Source organism: Protobothrops mucrosquamatus, unplaced genomic scaffold (genome assembly GCF_001527695.2).
Source record: "Protobothrops mucrosquamatus isolate PMUCROS unplaced genomic scaffold, P.Mucros_1.0 scaffold332, whole genome shotgun sequence".
NCBI classification, from domain to species: Eukaryota; Metazoa; Chordata; class Lepidosauria; order Squamata; family Viperidae; genus Protobothrops; species Protobothrops mucrosquamatus.
The window spans coordinates 571,476-590,955 of NW_015386671.1; the positions used below are offsets into that span (position 1 = coordinate 571,476).

The 19,480-nt window shown below is 34.7% G+C and overlaps 1 protein-coding gene across 1 annotated transcript in view; it reads left to right on the plus strand.

Moving 5' to 3' along the window:
* The window catches only part of AKAP9 (A-kinase anchoring protein 9), a 108,026-nt gene that overhangs the window by 39,408 nt on the left and 49,138 nt on the right, over nt 1-19,480 (plus strand). The window contains exons 9-21 of the mRNA XM_029284015.1: nt 17-215; nt 367-446; nt 757-862; nt 1,616-1,713; nt 4,015-4,117; nt 4,562-4,760; nt 7,159-7,249; nt 8,121-8,195; nt 10,359-10,691; nt 13,784-13,990; nt 14,357-14,488; nt 14,931-15,034; nt 16,134-16,321. Of these exons, the coding sequence (XP_029139848.1) occupies nt 17-215; nt 367-446; nt 757-862; nt 1,616-1,713; nt 4,015-4,117; nt 4,562-4,760; nt 7,159-7,249; nt 8,121-8,195; nt 10,359-10,691; nt 13,784-13,990; nt 14,357-14,488; nt 14,931-15,034; nt 16,134-16,321 (1,915 nt within the window). The remainder of the gene's footprint in view (nt 1-16; nt 216-366; nt 447-756; nt 863-1,615; nt 1,714-4,014; nt 4,118-4,561; nt 4,761-7,158; nt 7,250-8,120; nt 8,196-10,358; nt 10,692-13,783; nt 13,991-14,356; nt 14,489-14,930; nt 15,035-16,133; nt 16,322-19,480) is intronic.

Genomic DNA, 19,480 nt, shown 5'->3' on the forward strand with positions numbered 1-19,480 from the left:
GCATTTTTTTCTCTAGAGCGATTTAAAATTGCAGATGGAGGCCCAACGTATTTGTCTCTCTGTGGTTTACTCAGCGCATGTGAATCAGGTGCGCGAATATATGGAAAATGAAAAAGAGAGTGCACTTTTTGCTCTTAAAGAAGAGCTCCAGCTACGTCATACACAAGAGTTGTGTGAGCTAAAGAAAAATCAGATTGTGGACAATAAAAAAACAGGTAAATGGATAAACCAGAAGGAAATTATTTTTGGAATTCCAAGCTTCTTATAATACTCTCCCAGTAGATTCTCTCCCCTTAGGCCATACCTATAGTTTCTTAAAATAAAACTTATTAAAATAAATATTTCAGTGATAATTTGTCTCCACAGATGAAAAAGACCAGTCTGCATGGGTGCATCTGGAAGAACTTAGCAAGAAAGTAGTTGAAGAATGTTCAAAGCTCACTAAGGTCAAGAACAAATTGCCTTAGAACTGTTTAAATTTTGTGTTTTCATTCTTGGTCTAATCTTACAAAATGTTAAATGGTATCCCATGCATTTTTATAATATTGTTAGGCTGTAGAATAAGTATGAGGATTGGGGAAAATACGGGTGAATCTTTTAGGCACTTACCTAAGCGATCTTTCCTGTAATAAAATTATCTTGTGATTCTTAATGAATGAAAAATAGTATTCCTATGAATGCTTTGTTTTTTCCCCAGGTGGATAGATATAATCAATTATAAAACTATAATCTTGATTTTTATTATTATTATTATAGTCAGTGCATGAAATTCTTCCTGAAATTTTTTCAAATGCTGCTGAACTTGATGTTGGTGAGAGAAATCAATCTAATTCAGCATTAATGCCAGCAGAAAACTCTCAAGGTAATTCCAAGTGAATTCTTCTTGTGTACTTCTGTATCTGGCCACAAGGCTTATTTAAATAAAAGTTTATAGAATTTAAGAGTTACAAGAAGTCCTCAGACCACAACCACTCATGCAGTGACTGTTCAGAGTTAGGATAAGGCTAAACAAGTGAAACTTTTAATTGGTCTGCAAAGTTTTGATCATTGCAGCACTTCACAGTCACATGATCACCATTTATGATCTTCCCTGTTAGCCCCCCCCCCCATAAGTAAAGTCAGTGGGGAAGCCAGCAAGGAAGTTGCAAATCGCCCCTACCAAAAGTTGCCTTTTCTCCTGGGAAGAAAAAATGCTATGGAAGTACGAAATCCCTTTTATGTTCTGCAGCTTCCCCTGTCCTCATATAGTACAGGTAGACCTTTACGGCAGTTGGAACTGAAATGTCCCTGCTAAATGATGCAGTCCCATATGCTGTCGTAGAATCGTGTTAGGCCATTAAGTGGGAAGAGACAGGAGTGCAGGTGGGAGCACAAGTGATATCATGAGAATTCAGTATTTTTATTTGAAGTATTTGGCAGAAACTGAAAATTCATGTTTAGACTATGTTCGCCATATATTTCAAAGATTAACATCTTAGTGGTGTTAAAGAACAGTAGAATGCTGTTTAATAAAAAATACTGTTTTAAAAAATTGTTATTTTAAAACAAGGAATAAAATCTACACTAGAATAATGAAATAATGGTATATACAGTTTATTTATTTTCTGTAATTTAGTTTTGCAAGAAACCCTACAAAGTCTCCTGAATAATATAATGGAAACGTCCCAGAGGCTACTGGAATATCAAGTAGAATTCATAGATAGCAGAAAAAAGGTGAGATTTATTAAAGTTGAACATAGAGGGTAGGATATGACACTACCTATCTCCTGTTTATAATGCAATCTTTTCAGCAGTCCCAGAAAGGTTTCACACCTATTTGCACTCTGAGGATACAGATAAACTCTCAAGTGATCTCAACAACTTTAAGAGAGCTAATGGCAGACCCTCAGAGTGCTAACAACCAGATGACTGGAAAGAACGTAAATCCTTCCATTCCCCACCAGTCAGAACTGAAGAAGCTTCTTGGATGAAAAGTGACATGTTTTCAAAGAAAAACGTCCATTTGCCTTTTGGAAAAAAGCACCTTTGGGTCTTGAAATCAATGAGATCTATTTCTGAATAAACTTGCATGAGACTGTATTAAATCTTGATTTATTAATCTGTAGTACAGTGCTACAGGTCCGTTTGATAATCATGGCACAATTTCATTGATTTCATCCTATAACTACCAAATTTGTATCAATTTCCATTGAAAAGATTTAAGGTCCATACCTAATGCTTATATTTTATTATATTGTACTAGATTTCTTTCCAGATAAATACAGAAATTAAAGTGGTTTTGGCATACCTGTTGGAGCAAGAGAGGAACTTTGGTGTCCTGTGTTAGATGAATCAAAGCTATGCAGTTTCTGTATAGTAGCATCAAAGCCCCTCCCCTCTCTCTCCAGGCAATCATATTTGCCTCATAACTGGGTAACATCCAGGAAATTATTTAAAAAGGAGATTTTTTAAAGACCCTTTGGGTAAATCACTTGTACTTCTTGTTATTAATTTTTTTCTCTCTGATTTTGTTTTTGTGATTTGGATTGAATGTTTTCTAATTCTGTTGGTATTTTTTTAATTGTGGAAGTCTTTTCAATTATGAGATTACAATGGGCTGACTATTGAATCAACACACAAACGAGTATTCTGTTTCTCAAGATAACTATTAATACCAGATATGGTTGCATTCATTCTGTTCAACTTACTTTGATAAATCTAGAACTTAACCTTTTTTACAATATAATTTTATTACTTAATACAATATAATACAATACAATAACAGATTTGGAAGGGACCTTGGAGGTCTTCTAATCCAACCCCTTGCTCAGGCAGAAAACCCTATACCAGAGGTCTCCAACTTTTCTCAGTTGGCTGACCAGAGGAAAAGGAGGGGGAAGCATTTTACGCATGCATGTGCACACAAACACACAAACGGGGCTGCGAGCATGTGCAATGTAAGTGGGGCGGTACTAGTGCCTGTGTGATACTCGCTAGCACCGCACTGTTTTTGCCACTCAGGCCTTAGCACCACCTTGTTTGCGCCGCACAGTGCTCCATTTTCGCTGCCCTGCACTCAGTTTGCATAGCAGCGGCGCCTTGTTTTGGCTGCATGGTGCCCCCATTAGTGTGAGTGGTGGTGTGCGCGCACTGGCCAGTCTGTTCTGTGGTCCGGTAGTGGGCCGTGGACCGCAGGTTGGGGACTCCTGCTCTATACCATTTCAGACAAATGGTTGTCCAGTCTCTTCTTAAAAACTTCCAGTGTTGAAGCATTCACAATTTCTGGAGGCAAGTCATCCCACTGGTTAATTGTTCTAATAATCAGGAAATTCTTCTTAGTTCTAGGTTGCTTCTCTCCTTGATTAGTTTCCATCCATTGCTTCTTGTCCTGCCCTCAGGTACTTTGGAGAATAGCTTAACTTCTTCTTCATTGTGGTGACCCCTGAGATATTTATCATAAGAGGGGGAAAATGGTGTAGAAAATATAGACTTTCTCAAACATTTGTAAAATGTATTTTTTTCAGAAGATGCTAAATTAAAAATGTTCTAATGCCCTAAATATATTATGATTTGAAATATTAAATATAATATGTGTAGTGCACTAAGAAATAAATCTTATTGGAATTATTCGGGCTGGTGTTTTTTACTAATAAATAAAATTATATTTAGTAAAATAAAAACTGAGAAGTTTTTTAAAAAATTAACTTTATTGGTATATTTGGAGATATAAAAATTCATGTTTTGTTTAATTTTAAATGTATAAATAAGCATAGCATTCCATTGAATAATGAAATAGTAACTTCAGCATTGGATATATAAATATTTCCTATGTATTATATATACAAGTGTCCAGGTGATTATTACTGAATTCATGAAATATGTTATGAGCAGTACATTGTTAGAAGTGCAAAAGTTTCAGAACATTATAGTGGTGGAAAAGTTTGTACTTTTTGACAAATATGATTACTCTGACCATTTTTTTAAAATTAACATACATATTTTTCTTTATTTTTTGTTTTTGTTTAAATTTTTCAGATTGAAGACCAACAAACATACCATGCTGATTATAATGACAGAGAGACTTGCTCTCTACAACAAAATGTAGAATCTTTTCCTACTGCATCTCAAGATCTAGTTGGTAAAGATATGCACCTTAAATTATTGACTTATATTGTTAATATAAATAGACATGTATGGTTTAAAAACTTTTATGCATATGAAATACAAAAGGAAAGGAAATTATAGTACAGTATAACAATCTTAGTTTATTATATTTTATAACCTGAGTATGTATTTAATACCTTAAAATATGCATAGTTTTAAAAAATTAATTCAGAACTAAATAGCTTCATACTTTTTAGCAAAGCAAAGTAGCTCTTGTCTATTTTCATATTTGAACTCTGTAGGCATGGTAAGCTGTGGCTGCCTATGAATGGTCATAATTTTGTCACAGCTTATATCTGAAATACTATATGTCTGTATGTGTGTGTGTGTATAAAATCTTAAAATATGTTATTCTGATATTTGTTGCTTATTTTTCTATTATTAAATAAACTAATGTTTATTATTTATTCATTTATAGGCATTGAAGTTAAGTCAGTTTCACAGGAAGAAGTAGAGAATTTGAAATTTCAACTTGAAGAACAACATGCCAAAGAAATTGAGCATCTTCGATCATATTTCCATCAACAATTAAAAGAAACTGAGGAAAAATATTTTGCAGAAATGGTTCACCTACAGAATAGACTCCAAATTGTCAGTGAATCTTCTGAAAATTCCAGGTATTTATAATTTTGGATCTCATTTTTATTTTATGATTTGAGTTGATTTCAACAGTTTTTCTGTATACTCAGAATTAGATTTTCCCAATTCCAGCCATGTTTCATTTAAAAGAAGGAAAAGATGCTATAGTTGGATCTTTATACTTGATATCATGTGTCCTGAATGTTGTAGGACAGCGATCCCCAACATTTCTGGCTTGGAGGCCTGGCGGGGGGGAGAGAGGGGATAGTTCTTTGTGAGTGGTAGGCAGAGTGCACACAAGTACCCGCAGCTGCATTTGAGCAAGCGGTGGGTGAACATGCCCGCCACTTATGCAAATGGAGCACTCGCGCAGACTCAATGCTTGTTTGAAGGAAGTTTTGTGTGTGAGTACAAGACGGCTATCATTTACCCAAAGGAAGTTTTGTGTATGAGCGCAAGATGACTGCTGCTCGTGTGAGGGCAAGGAGATAGCCACTGTTCATGCAAGGAGAGCTTCATGTGTGAGCACAAAATGGCCACCCCTTGTGTGAAGGGAACTTCATACAAGTGCATGTGCTCGCCCACCACCTGTGTGGCCCAGTTTTGAACAGGCTGCAACCTGGTGGCGAGCTATAGCCCGGAGTTTGGAGATTCCTGATTTAGTGTGAAGTATATGCTGCAGCACAGTTATAGAGCATAGGGTTTGCATCCAGAAGATCCCAGATACAGTATAATATGCAGCATTTCCAATTAGCGCTGAAAAAAAACTCCTGCAATTTATCATAATTGATTTATATGTTAGATGGGCAGGATAATAGCTATATATATATATATATATATGTCCTGTTTGTAAAGGGGAGAATAGAGAAAGAAAAGTCTATTACTTTATGTCTTCATTGGAATCAATAAAATGAAGGGGATGTATATATACATTGGAATTCCAAAGAAAAAAGATTGTAGATATATTTATCATGAAAATTGTCATACAAGTTATTACTTATTTCATTAATAAATTATCAAGTAAAAATGTAGGTTTTCTATTGATATATTGTATAATTTTGTATTTCCCAAATAATGATGTCTACTATGTGATGACTTTTTTTTAATTTAGGTGTAAATCAATACCTAATTAGGATATTTATCTGCAGGATTTTTTCATTATTGAAAAAAGATTATCATTTTCTGATTCTCTTTTTTCTCAGGTGAAAAAACTTTTCTGTATTGCCCCACTGTTCCTATAACCTGAAAAACAAAAAAACGATGATAATCTAAAATAAAGTTAGACCTCAGTTAAGGACTTCCCCATTTAGTGACTATTTGAACTTAACACTGTTAAGTAGGTTTATGATTAATCCTCAAACTTAGGACAGCTGCAGCATCCCACAGTCCTATGATTGCTATTTGTGACCTTTACAAATGATTTTGGTGATTCCTTGATTAGGCTGTTGGCTGCTATTAGCTTGTTTATGAACACTAATGCATCCATGAACACCAACTAGCAATCAGAAGACGTGATGGTCAGAGAATTCTTGGAAGCCTGGCACTCAGACAAATCAGCTATCAACTAAACATCTATATCCCATTCCAAGACTCAATCAAAATGTCAAAAAGGATATGAAAGGATCAAAACAGCTCTACACAATAAATAAATAGCCCAGTCATGGAATTACCAACTCAGACAGGCTAGCAGCAAATAACGGCCTAATCAAGGAACCACCAAGACCACTCCCACTAACCCTGAGAAGGTATATAAAATGAGAGCAAAATCCATTCCCTCCTAGCATTGATAATGTTATCTAGTTTGGTAATGAAATATCTGCAAGAAAACAGTCAAACTCAGAGAGCACTAAGGACCCCACAGTTCAATCTTGAGATACAGTTATTGCCTTTTATTGATGAAATATAATCTTTCAAAAGCTGCAGCTTATGTCTTTTAATAAAATGTGTTGGATCCTATCAACACAGCAAGAAATTGAAGTCCTATTGTTCCATTTAAGTTGCTGTTCAAGACTGAAGAAAGTTAAAAAGAGAACTGTAGGAATATGTGAGCAGTCCTCTGCTTCAAGGATAATTTATAATCTGGATTCCAAAGAAGGTGGAGTGATTTGCATTTAATGAACTAAACAATAGCATATTACATTTCCTTCTTGCACATCTGCTTACTGCATTTTTTAAATGCTGCAATAATAGTGTGAGCAACAACTGAAGGATCAAAAAGTCTTTGTTCCATCTCAGTGTTGATCATGTAGAAAAGAATAAGGCTGCTTATATTGGATTGCAAATTGGAAAAGTATAAAATTCCTGGTGAAATCCCATTCAAGTACACCTTTATGGTTAGAAATTGTCAGGTCCAAATTCCCTGTTTTAAAAATTTCAAGTGAAATTACATTGAAAAACCATCCAAATTCTCACCTTTTCTTACCTTTTTTTAATTAGTGTTTCTGTGGAGTCACATGTAATTGAGGATAAGCAAAAGGCAAGACATGCTGAAAGTGGTATTCAAAAAAATGTTGAGAAGATAATAGAGGTAGTATGTTAACCTATTTACACAATGTATATTGGATAGAAAATATAAAAATGTATTTTATATTTGTATTTTACTTAAACAGAATCCCTAGTGCAAACAAAACCTCTACATATTTTAGAATTATTTGAAACATTTGGAATGAAACATGTCATTTTGATTATATAAATTAATTATGTGTGGTTGCGTGTATATATGTGCTTGTGTGTATACACTAATTATATAACAAATATAAATATAAATATTATATTTATATATAAATATATAAATGTTATAAAAGACTGTAAATTTTATTGATATTGATTAGGGTGGTTTGTTGTTTTTTTTGTATGATGCTGAAGCCATTTTTTCCTTAGCCTTGAGGCTCTAGTGCAGTGTTTCTCAACCTTGACAATTTTAAGGCATGTGGACTTCAACTCCCATGCTGGCTGTGGAATTCTGGGAGTTGAAGTCCACATGCCTTAAAATTGTCAAGGTTGAGAAACACTGCTCTAGTGACTCTATCTTCGTATGTGAAAAGCTTTTAGCATTACTTTTAGAAAGGCAATTAGCTCTGTTTTCTTATACCAAATATATATTTTTCAGTACCTAAAAGCTGCTTTTTTCTTGGCTTTATTAGATTAGATGGATTAGATTTCTATCTACAAAACATTGCGCTACAATAAGTGTAAGAGTATTGAGCTTTTATTATTTGAGGAAAGCACTTAGTAATAATGTAGTATTAATGTAGTTTCCATTATTACCTCTTTTAAGGCAAAATGGTATTTTTATCCATTATATTTCTATATGGTTGGTATTCAAAATATATAATCATTTGTGACATAAACATGTTCAGAACTGATGTTATTAAGAATGACCACTTTTTCCCCCCCAGTTATCTAATGAAGGTGATGCAACTGAATTACTGGAAAAACAGTACCAAGAAAAGCTGTTACAAGAAGTGGCAAAGGTACATTTGTATTAGCACACCATAGGAAAGTTTAAAACCAATAAAAATAATAATAAAAATGTATGCAATACAATAGAGTAATCACAGGTGCTCCCTGCGCTCAAATGAGGGCAACACTAACATTCAAAGGCCCATTGAAAAAATGCATTTTAACAGCTTTCTAGGCAGATGGTCCCAAATTGCAGGAGGAATTCCATAAAGTGGGAGCTGTCATCAAACATTATCTCTGGATGTACATACTCACATAAAACTAAGTGACACTCAACATCCTGGGATGAGAGTATTGAATGGAGCTGATTCTGGAAGTAGCTAAGAATCAAGCCACGTAGAGTTTTAATGGTAAAAACTAGTAGTTTGAATTATACTTGAAAATCTATGAAAGTGCTGGTGGTTGTAGCATCTGTCATGCAGATATTCTGTATCAATTGCAGTTTATAAATACCTTCAAAGATAGTCCTATATAGTGTACATTGCACTGGATTACTCTGTTTCTAATGAAAACAGGAATTGTTGCCATGTCCTCCCATTCCATGTAGGGCCACAACTGGTACACCAGCCAAATCTCAGCAAAAGCCCCCTAACCATAGTCTCTATCTTTCTATCCAGCAGTAATGGTGAATCCAATAGAATTTGACGGGTGTACGTATAATTGGAGCTGACCTTCCTTTTTCTTAGGATTCAACTTCACCTTTGTTTTATTTTATTCAGAATCCCATAACCTCTAGGTGCTGGATGAAAACTTTCACAGTATTTCTAATCCTGTCTGGAGTGTAGATAACCTTCATAAATATGCTCATGTACATAGATAACCTTCATAAATATGCTCATGTACATATTAAATTGTACAGCAGAGAAAATGGTCCCCTGTAAGACTCAACAAGGGACTACTCATTGAGCCCAATTCTCCTTCCCAGATAATTTCATTCATCCTTTTAGGAAGAAGGACTATGGGAACCATTATAATATGACACCACCAATCTACAACACTCACAACATTTTCCTTCTTATGTGAGTGGTGTATGCATGCATATATACTATAAAACCTTATTATGTGTTCAATATTTTCACAGTATTTTAGTTCGATACTTAACATATAAACCTTTCATTTTATTTCCAACATTCAACATAATACTACCGTATCATTTCCATACAGATATATAAAACATCCTTCCCACATTACTTCATTTCAGTTTCATATATCATTTTGTCATTTACTTTTAAATTCTGATCACTCTTTTGGAAGCTCTATGTTTAGCTGTTTCCCTTGCAGAGACTCATATATTTAGTAAAATTGTTATATATCATCTAGTTCGGGGATCCCCCAGGCTGCAGCCCATTTCTGGACCGTGGTCTGTTCAGAACCAGGTTGCGCAAGCATCTGGTGCATACATTCACACAGTTCAACTTGCACAAACTATGGGCCAGCATGCATGTACACAGCTCAACTTGTGCAAGTGGCAGGCCGATGCATGTGCGCTTGAACAGCTCAACTTGCATCAGTGGTGGGCCGGTTCTCCTTTCCCCCCGCCAGACTGCCAAACCAAAAAGTTTGGAGACCGCTGATCTAGTTCATCCTTTTTGCTCAGTATAGGCTGCACTGGACATCTCTGATAGATAACTATCCAACCTCTGAAGTCATTTATCTAGGATAAATTCATAATATAATGTGGCAGCATTTTCTGGTGTCTAGCCTGAACCTCCTGTGTGGTGATTTTAGCCCGTTAACTCTTTGATTGATTCCTCATGTGACAGCACTTCACATATTTGAAAATTGCTGTTCTGTCCCTTTTATTTTTTCTGTAGGCTAAAGATACCAACATTCTTTTGTTGATCCTCATGGTTTGGTTTCCATAACTTTAACTTTCCTAGTAGCTTTCCTCTGAACCTACTTTTATTTGTCACTATCCTTTTTGAATTATGGTGCCTATAAGTAAACACAATATTCCAAATGAGTAGGGCAAAGTCATCAAGGGCAGAGTAGAGTGGAACAGTTATTTCCTATGATTTAGACTGTTCGTGATAATGCACTTCAAGTTAGTATTTGTCTTATTAGCTGTACCACGCTGCTGGCTTATATTTAATTTGTGGAAATAAATTACTCATTAATTTATATGGAAGCAAGAATGAAGTAGCTCTTCTTTGTGTTTCAATGTTTTTATTAAGGTGGTTGTAACCATGAGTATAGAATTTGCGCAGAAAACTGAACTAGCAAGAATTGCTAATCTAAATGAAGAGGAAATTTCACTGATGAAACCAATGGGAACTCAGCTGGAAAATAATTGTCATAGAAATGAATATCTAGAAGAATTAAATAGTCACGTAAATGAGAAAACATACACTGAGCCTGAAGAGTTGTGTGATAAAATGTCATCATTCCAAGGACAATTTGAACTTGATGCTAAACAAGCTACACTATATGAAGTGCAACATTTTAATACAAAACTTTCAACATACTCTTCCTCCCATGAAGAAGAATTTATTGAAAAGATACCTATGGTAAATAAATTTTAAGAATACAGTTTAACTTTTTGAGATTCTTTTTTACTTTCACCTGTGCATAATAGCAAAAGTCTTGTTAGCATGGTTGTTACATGATAATAATCAGATTTCTTTAGAATAGTCAGCTAAACAAATTGTGTCTGTGGTTTATACATTCTTATAATGCAGAAGAATTCTGATACATGCATAAGAATTGGGGTCTCTGGCATGTTATAACAAATCAGAATCATAAGTCAAAGAAGTTAAAATAGGAAGAACTCAGGAAATCTATTCTCATATAACACTATATGAAGTGCAACATTTTAATACAAAATATGATTTAATTCCTCCTGTTAGCAGAAAATGATCTATTTCATTGTTGACTCTTAGCAACCATTTAGGTAAATACAAAATTCTCTTTGTATTTACTATCTACGTGGTTTTCTTGGTAAAAATACAGGGGTGGTTTGCCATTACCTTCTTCTCAGTATGAGTTGATGGTGTTTCATTGTCATTAAAATGATCATCTAGTTCTGCCATTTTCCTGTGTCACAGCTGTCCAATACAAGTGCCTGCTTCCTTTAGGTGGAAATGGAATGATCTTTGTGCCTTGGTAACTCTGTTCAGAATATATACTCTGAGCACACATTCCATATGTTGTTCACTTCCGGAAATATCCCCACCATCACAATGAGGCATCACAACAATATTTGGGGGAGGGGAAGGAATAGATAATTTTTTTTTGTAATTCAATTTTTAGCAGCAGCCCTTTATAATTTTGTATAAAACAAAGTTTGAGACCTAAGAGAAAAACCTTAAGTTATAAATTTTTAATATTGAATTAATTCAGTGTTTCTAAATAAGTATATAGATAAATTTCATCTTAGAACTAAATTTTAAAAGTGTAAAAAGAATATACACGCATACACCAAACAAAACCAAGTAATGGATTCCTGTGAGTGTTTTTTTTTTTTAGAAATAAGTCATACTGTGGTGAACAGGGCTTGCTCCTTAGTTACTACATTTTGCAGCATACAGCAAAATGCTGTGGTCTGCTTTTTGTATTAAGGGAAAGTTATATTTATGTTTCAGATATCATTACTAGTTTGGGACATATCTCCCCTTCCTCCAGTTTATTAAAAGTAATTTCCTAAACAAAATGAAATATGCATTTTATTTGGACTGAAGACTTGAGTAAGCAGAAATTAAAATATAATGGAATGATTTCTAACAAACAAAACATTGAAAGCGGCCAATACAAAACTTAGAACTCTGTTTCCTACCTATAACCAAGATATGTTATCATATCGAAGATTTATGCTTCTATTCTCTTTTACAGGTAGTCCTCGAGTTATGACTGTAATGAAGCCTGCCCTTTAGGGTTGGAAGTCAGGACAAATATTAAATGAACTGCCTCAAGTAATGATCAGCCATCCCTGTTTTCCCCATTGCACTTGTTAAATCAATGTTTGGGTTGTTATGTGGAGCATGGGTTGCTTCAAGGTAGAGGAGATCCTGGTAGGGCTAGTGCAGACACAAGTCCACCTGCCTCAGGCCTCTGAAGGGCTTCTCCACTCCCCTGAGATACCCCAAACTCCACTCTTATGTCCTTTGAAGTTCATGTTCATCCCCACCTCTTTCGCTGTTTACCCATTACCTTACACCACATTCTGGAAGCTCCAGCAGCAGCCTAGACTTCATGCCTATGACACGGAATCACGTGCCATTTTCAGAGGGCTGTAATGAATTGTGGGCCCTTCAAAATGGTGCTTGCTTTCAAAAAGGAAGGAGAATACCTCCTAGGCAAAAGGAGCTAGCTCTTTTTCCCCTGATTCTGCTGCTGCCTTTTTTTTCTGCCAAGGTACCTCTGTCTTTCTGGAGCAAAAAATGGACAGTTCCCTTGCCTTTTGGAGCTTTCTGAGATGATCAGCTGGTCACCGGGAGATTGCAAATCTCTCCTGGCTCTTGCTAGGCTTTGGGAAGGTAGCCTCTACATGCAAAGGCAGTAGCTTCAGGACAAGCTCCTCAAAACCTTTCCCTTGCTTTGACTCTTTTCCTCCCCAGAAAACCACATTTCTGCAATAGGAAAATGAAATTTTTAGCCTATGGGACCTATAGAAAAAAAAAATCCACTCATATATGTTCAGCAAACGGGGCAGAAAATGGATATTTCTTTGGTTGTCTGGCTGACTTTAGGACCCAATTAGGACTTGCATTTAGAGTCCTGGCTGGGTCCTAAAGTCAGTCAGAAAAAGAACAAAAAGCTGGGTCCTAAAGGCTTAAAGTTTTTAAGTTGCATTTTTTTCTTCAGCTCAAGGCAAAAAGCTGCAGAAAGATTTTCTTTGCTTCCTTCCTTCCCTTAACTCTTCATCTTGTGGTCAAGGTTTTTAAAAGGGATGGAGACTTTACTTTTTTAGCACCTAATGGTGTCTGCGTATGTGTGTGGGGGGTGGAGGGGAAGATCAGGAAGTTTATGATTGACCATGGGCATGTAGCAGCAACCCCTGTCTGTTTCCAAAGCCTAGCAAAAGACAGGAAAGGTTTGCAGTCTCTTGACAGCCAGCTAATCGGGTCAGAAAGCTCCAAAATGAGCCACGATTCCCACAGGGAATTGTTGGAGTGCTGAAAATGGCATCTGTTTCCAGGAGGCATGGGGAGCAGACCAAGTGCTGCAAGGTCCTATTGGGGTGGGAGAAGGGGAGAGAGGCAGGGAATGCTGCTGCATTCCGCTGGTCAATCATAAAGGTGAATGGCTACGGGGATGCTGCAGTCATCGTAAATTTGAAACAGGGTCATATGTAATTTTGGGACATGGTTCTCACTTTGAATTAAGTTAAGTGACCTGTCGTATCTCGAGGACTATCTGTATTCCATTCTTTTTCTTAACAATTCTTCCTCCCTCTTATATTTTATCTAATTTACCCAGCAAACATTTCTACTGAGCATAACAGTAAAAAATACAGGTTGAGGATCTTCTGTTTGCCATTGTAATACATCTTTAGGGCAACTACTTTTTATAACTGTGTCCACTTCTACAATTGCTTATTATAAAATGACAATTTTTTCATGGCTGATACTCTATTTTTAACACTTACGAACAAAAATTACAGATTACAAATGAAGTTACTTCAAGCCAGATACTGTCTTATGAGGAGTGTCTGGAAGATATGCGTCAAGAATTTGTTCGTCAGCATCAAGAATATCAGCAGGCCACAGAAATATTAAAACAGAGTCACATGCAGCAAATGGAGAGGCAGAAAGAAAATCAAGAACTTCTCCTAGCAGAGCTTGATGTTCTTAAAATAAAGTTAGCAGAGGTAATGTGAACCTGTGGACTGGAACTTCTAATATTTTATGTATTTGGCCAATTTTCAAAGCTCAATTTGTCTTAAAAATCATAAATTTAATTGCAATACATTTCATGTGCTGCATTTACTGCGAGGATGAAACCTATTTGTAGTTATTAACAATATCCCATATATCATTAATTTTATCTCTTGTATGCAAATAAAGAGATAAGTCAATCCCAGTGAGCTGGGGTATTTATTATCTTAAGTTATATGGGAGAATCTGATACCACATAGAACTGCCACTCTATTATATTTTGCTTGCATTTATTTATAAATCTTGATTTTGTTGCATTTGCACTGTTTCTAATATGAGACGTCTTATTTTGTTTTTAGAATATTAATGAAAATGCCGTAACAGAAAGAGAACAAATGCTTTTACATGAACTAGAATCACTAAAGAAGCAATTAATAACTGGGAGAGAAAAACAACTCTCTGAGTTAAAAAACAGCAGTACTCAAACACAGGTAGTGGTAACTTGGATTGTTTTTTGCTGCTCTGGTATAGAAACACAATGGTCCTGTGACTAGGCAGTGTAGGTCGTTTCCAGATGATTGTCAGATTTACTTAAATGGGTGTTGATCACATAGGGAGGTGGAGTTTAGCTGATATTCTATTGAAAATAAAGTCTGATTTTAATATTGCTATAGTAACATCCTACAGGGAAGCAAGAAGTTATTTACTTAGCATAACTATTTAATTCTCATGGGCTGTGACTAAATTTCTTCCCTTTCCAGAACTAGATGTCCGATAACAAGATAGTTAATTATTATTTAGAATCGCTTGAAAATTGTGAATTATTATTTTATAAACATCTGCATATCTGCATGAAAAAGAACATATGGTGATTGCAGTATGACAGGATTTTTGTCTCTTTTTTCTTCTCTCCCATTACCAAAACTTAACCAGAATGAAAGTGTAAGTCAGACTGAAAATGAAGAGCATATTTTAGATGGTGAAAATGGGGAAGAAAAACAGGAACAAACTTCTCTCGATATTCTTTCAAAAGAGAGGTGAGCTGTCAGAAAGGCTAAAATGTTTAGATTATTTCTTTTTTCTATTTTTCTGTCATTTCAGTGGAATTAATTTATTCTATTAATTATTAATGGGATTCTTATTAATAGGAATTAATTTATTCCTATTACTTATTTTTCGTCCCTTAATTAAAAGCAAGCATGTTTTAGTGTAGTGAAATTTTCTTCCAAATCATAAACACAGTTCTGATGTTTAGATATATGAATCTTGACTAGGAATGCAATCTGTTTCTAAAATTGTAATATATATACAGTATATATGTGTGTGTGTGTGTGTGTGTACACACACACACACACACACACATACACGATAGCCATAAAATATAGCTAGTGATTGCTTTATCTGCCATGGATTTATATGTGTGCCTAGGATAGTAGTCATGATCACACATTCCGGGATCTAACTTTACAAATTATTAATCCCTATATAAAGAAATTATCTGGCATATACTGTATACATGCTTATTCATTTGGAATTAACTTCCGTTTAATTCAGTAAGCTCAGTTGATATATATCACATTACATATCATATATGTTATGGTAGTAAATGAATTCTAGCTATTAAATATTTTAATACATGAATATTTTTGTAGTGACTATTTTCTGAAAAATAATTTGTAACAACAATTGCTTAGTAAATATCCATTTTGGGAGATCATTAAAGTACATTTCTTTCAAGAGAATATTTGATGTTTTCTTGATCATGGTACGTTATCTAAGGTCAAATGTAATAGCCATTATCTCTGAGGAAAAAGCTTTTTATGAGCCATTGGAAATTGTGGTAGGATTCAGTAAACAGTTTTTGATTTTAGTTTTAGCAAATTGGTAATCTTATTTGTTAATGTTCTCTAAAGTTTATACACATTCCGATACTATAAATATTTTAACTCAATATAATTCCAATTCATAATTTCTAAATTGTAAAATAATCCACTCCTATTTTTTTTAATTCCTGTCTTGTTCCAAGTGATTTAACTAAATAGTGCTATGAGTCTTAGTTTTTGTGTAAAAGACAAACTGTGGAAATAAACACCATAATGTATTTAATTTGAATTATTTTTTATTTTATGAGTTCAGATGTACGTTGCAGAAAGCCAGTAGTAGGCTGATGAAGATTCTATTGGATATTGTGAAGACTACTGCAGCTGTAGAAGAAACAATTGGACACCTTGTTGTGAAACTTCTAGATCAGTCACCAAAATCTCAGTTTTCTGCAAGAGCAGAAGATACCATAAAATCAAGCATCTATATGGGATATGAGCCAGGTACTTGTTATGTAAGGTTATGTTCTAGGTCTTTTATATGAAAAGTATTTGTGATATTTAGTATTAATAATTTCAGACTGAAACGTGTTGAGTATTAGGCCCAAGGGCAGAGGCAAGATAATTGAATCCAGTCCTTTAGTAGCTTATTACCTAATAGGCAGAATCTTACCAAACTAATTCTATAACTTTCTTTCCTCTTAAATGTATCCTTAGAAATTCTAGGATGTGGCTATCCTGAACCTTTTCCCCTCTTCTTCATCCAGTTTTAGGCTGCACAGTCCCTTAATCGGGTTTTTTTTTCTGGGAAAGCTTTTAGTTGTCTAATGTTTCCCTCACTGTTCTGCAGTGCACATTTCATCACATTGAGAGACCCTAAAATTCAATTTCTCAGTAAATACTATATGGAAGCTTAATATTTCTGATCCATAAATAATGTAAATTCATAATTTGTAGCCATTTACAGTTTTTTCATCCTCGAATCCATGATTTGTGTTCAAAGTTATGCTAATATCTTATATATGCTTGGAAATTTCTAATTACCCATCAAATAAATAATTACTAATAGACGATAATTGCATATTAATGGGATCTTAATGGTGACTCTGTTATCCCCCTATTATTAACATCAATCATATTAGCTGCTATCACAGCTAAAATTTGCTTCAGTAAGAAATTATATAGTGCCATTTAAAAAAAAACAGTTGCCTATCAACTGTAATAAATATGCCATTTTATAGTCAATGTTCTTTTGTATCTTAATAATAAAAAATATGCTCTGTCTATCCCACAAATCTCATAAAGAAACTTTACATATTTTCTTTGATGATTTAAACTAAGTATATGCAAAAGTTTTAAATACAAACTATTTTGAGATTGAAATGTTCCACGTAGAACATAAAACAGTTCTTTCAGTTTAACACAGATTATTCACTGAAAATGTTTTTAAGCTTGAAATGGGGCAGTATTGAGCTTGCAATGCTTCTGGTAAGGTTCAGGCACGTAGTCTGACTTCAGAAATATGACCTGTAATATGCATTTAGAGAGGTCTGATGATATCTTTGTACCAAAAAAATAGGCACCACTGGAAGGACAAATTCAATCTCTCACAACTTTCACAAGAGAATTAGAGCCTTTTAAATAAATTTGGAGAAGATGCAATGAGGAGGATTTAAGGAGTGATGTAGCATTAGAGATGGAGAGTTAGTGATGAGGTAGACTTTAGAAATGTATTAAAACAACTTGACATGGCTGTATTGTTCAATGACTGTCCTGTTAACATTGTGCTAGTGGAAAAGTACGTAGCTATCTTTGGAAAATCTACTCCAAATTAACAGTTTATAGCCTAAGTACAGATGGATTTAAACTTACGACCATTCATTTAGTGACTGTTCAACAGGATTGAAAAAATGACTTTCAACCAGTACTCACATTTAAACTATTGTAGCCTCCCCACAATCACGTGATTAAAATTCAAGTACTTGGCATATATTTATGACAGTTGCAATGCCCCAGGGTCATGTGATCTCCATTAATGACCTTCCCAGCCGGTTTCTGACAGGCAAAGTCAATGGCAGAAGCTGGATTTGCTCAACACCACATGATTCACTTAACTGAGTGATTCGCCTAACAGCCATGGCAAAAAAGATTGTAAAATCAGGCATGAATCACTTAACGACTGTTTGCCTAACAATGGAATTTCTGGTCCCAATTGTGGTTGCAAGTCAAGACTATCTGTAGAAGTTTACCTAAATAACTTTTGATTTTGCAATTGTAATGGTGATTTAAATGGAGTTAAATGATAAAGTATTTTTTCCTAAACTTTCCCACACTTTTCCTGACCTAAACATAATTTCTCCTTTACTGTCTCGGCAATCAAATAGGAGATTATATTGAGTATGTTATTATAAACATTTAGTTGGCTTAATTAATATTTGTTGGACAGATTTATCAGCAATGATTACCCTACCCAATTCTTACATTGGACTGGTCCTTCTTGATTGTTTATGCTGCAATCTCAAGGAATTTGGCCTTTTTCTAGAAAAATGTCACCTAGACAGCCAAATTGATGATGACAATTTCTCTAGAATTTTAATAGTAAGAGCAGTTGGTCATTTCTTTTTAGAATCTGACTCTACTATCAATATGGCACTAGATTTAGGATAATTATCTACATGGATACAATACAACTTTTTATACCACAATAGACTTAAAAAATGTAATTTCAAAATAGTAATCCAATTGCTTTTCTGCATTGGTTTTGCTGTTCTGCCTTAAAGAAATATAGAATTTGGATGCTCATGTTTACATTCCAGTACAATTCAGAAAAAGCAGCAATTCTGTCTTAACATGTTAGTTAGACTAAAAGAATAAATGCAATAATTTTGTGGTTTAAATTTCATACATAATTTAGAAATAACTTGCTGTCTTCAAATAATGTTATTCCACTGTTACTACACAATTATGGTCACAAAACGGCATTTTTAAATATTAAATATGTCCCACAGTGGTAAATGGTGCCATTTTTTGTGTTGGGTGGAAATGAAATTTATTTCAAGTCATCTGGATGAAGATATGCATATGACTCTGAAGGGGCAAATTCTCCCTAAAATGCTGGTTTACTATTAGAAAATTAAACTGGTAGTACAAGATTTAGCTGTAGCATTGGCTAGTTCAGGAGTTGCAAATTTTTCTAGAAAAAAAATAGACTCACCTCAATAGCATATGCTCTTTTGAAATCCCTAATACCATAAATTGCTTTAGATCTCAGTATGCAACAATAATTTATAAAGTTCAGAACTTAGAAAGCCTGTTTAAATCATATTATTTATTTTTATTTATTTGTTTATTTATTTATCAAATTTATACCCCGCCCTTCTCCTAACGGACTCAGGGCGGCTTACAGCCAGTTAAAATAGATAACTAATACAATAATACTAATTTTAAAATATGATTAAAATGAAATATTCATTATTGGCCATTTCTTTTTAAAATTATTTTAAAACCAAATTAAAATACCCCTTAGGCCAGTCCGGCTAGCTTAAATAGCCATGTCTTGAGGGCGCGGCGGAAGGAGGGGAGATCCGGAATCACCCGGATCTCTGGGGGTAGTTCGTTCCAAAGGGTGGGGGCTCCAACAGAGAAGGCCCTCCCCCTGGGGGT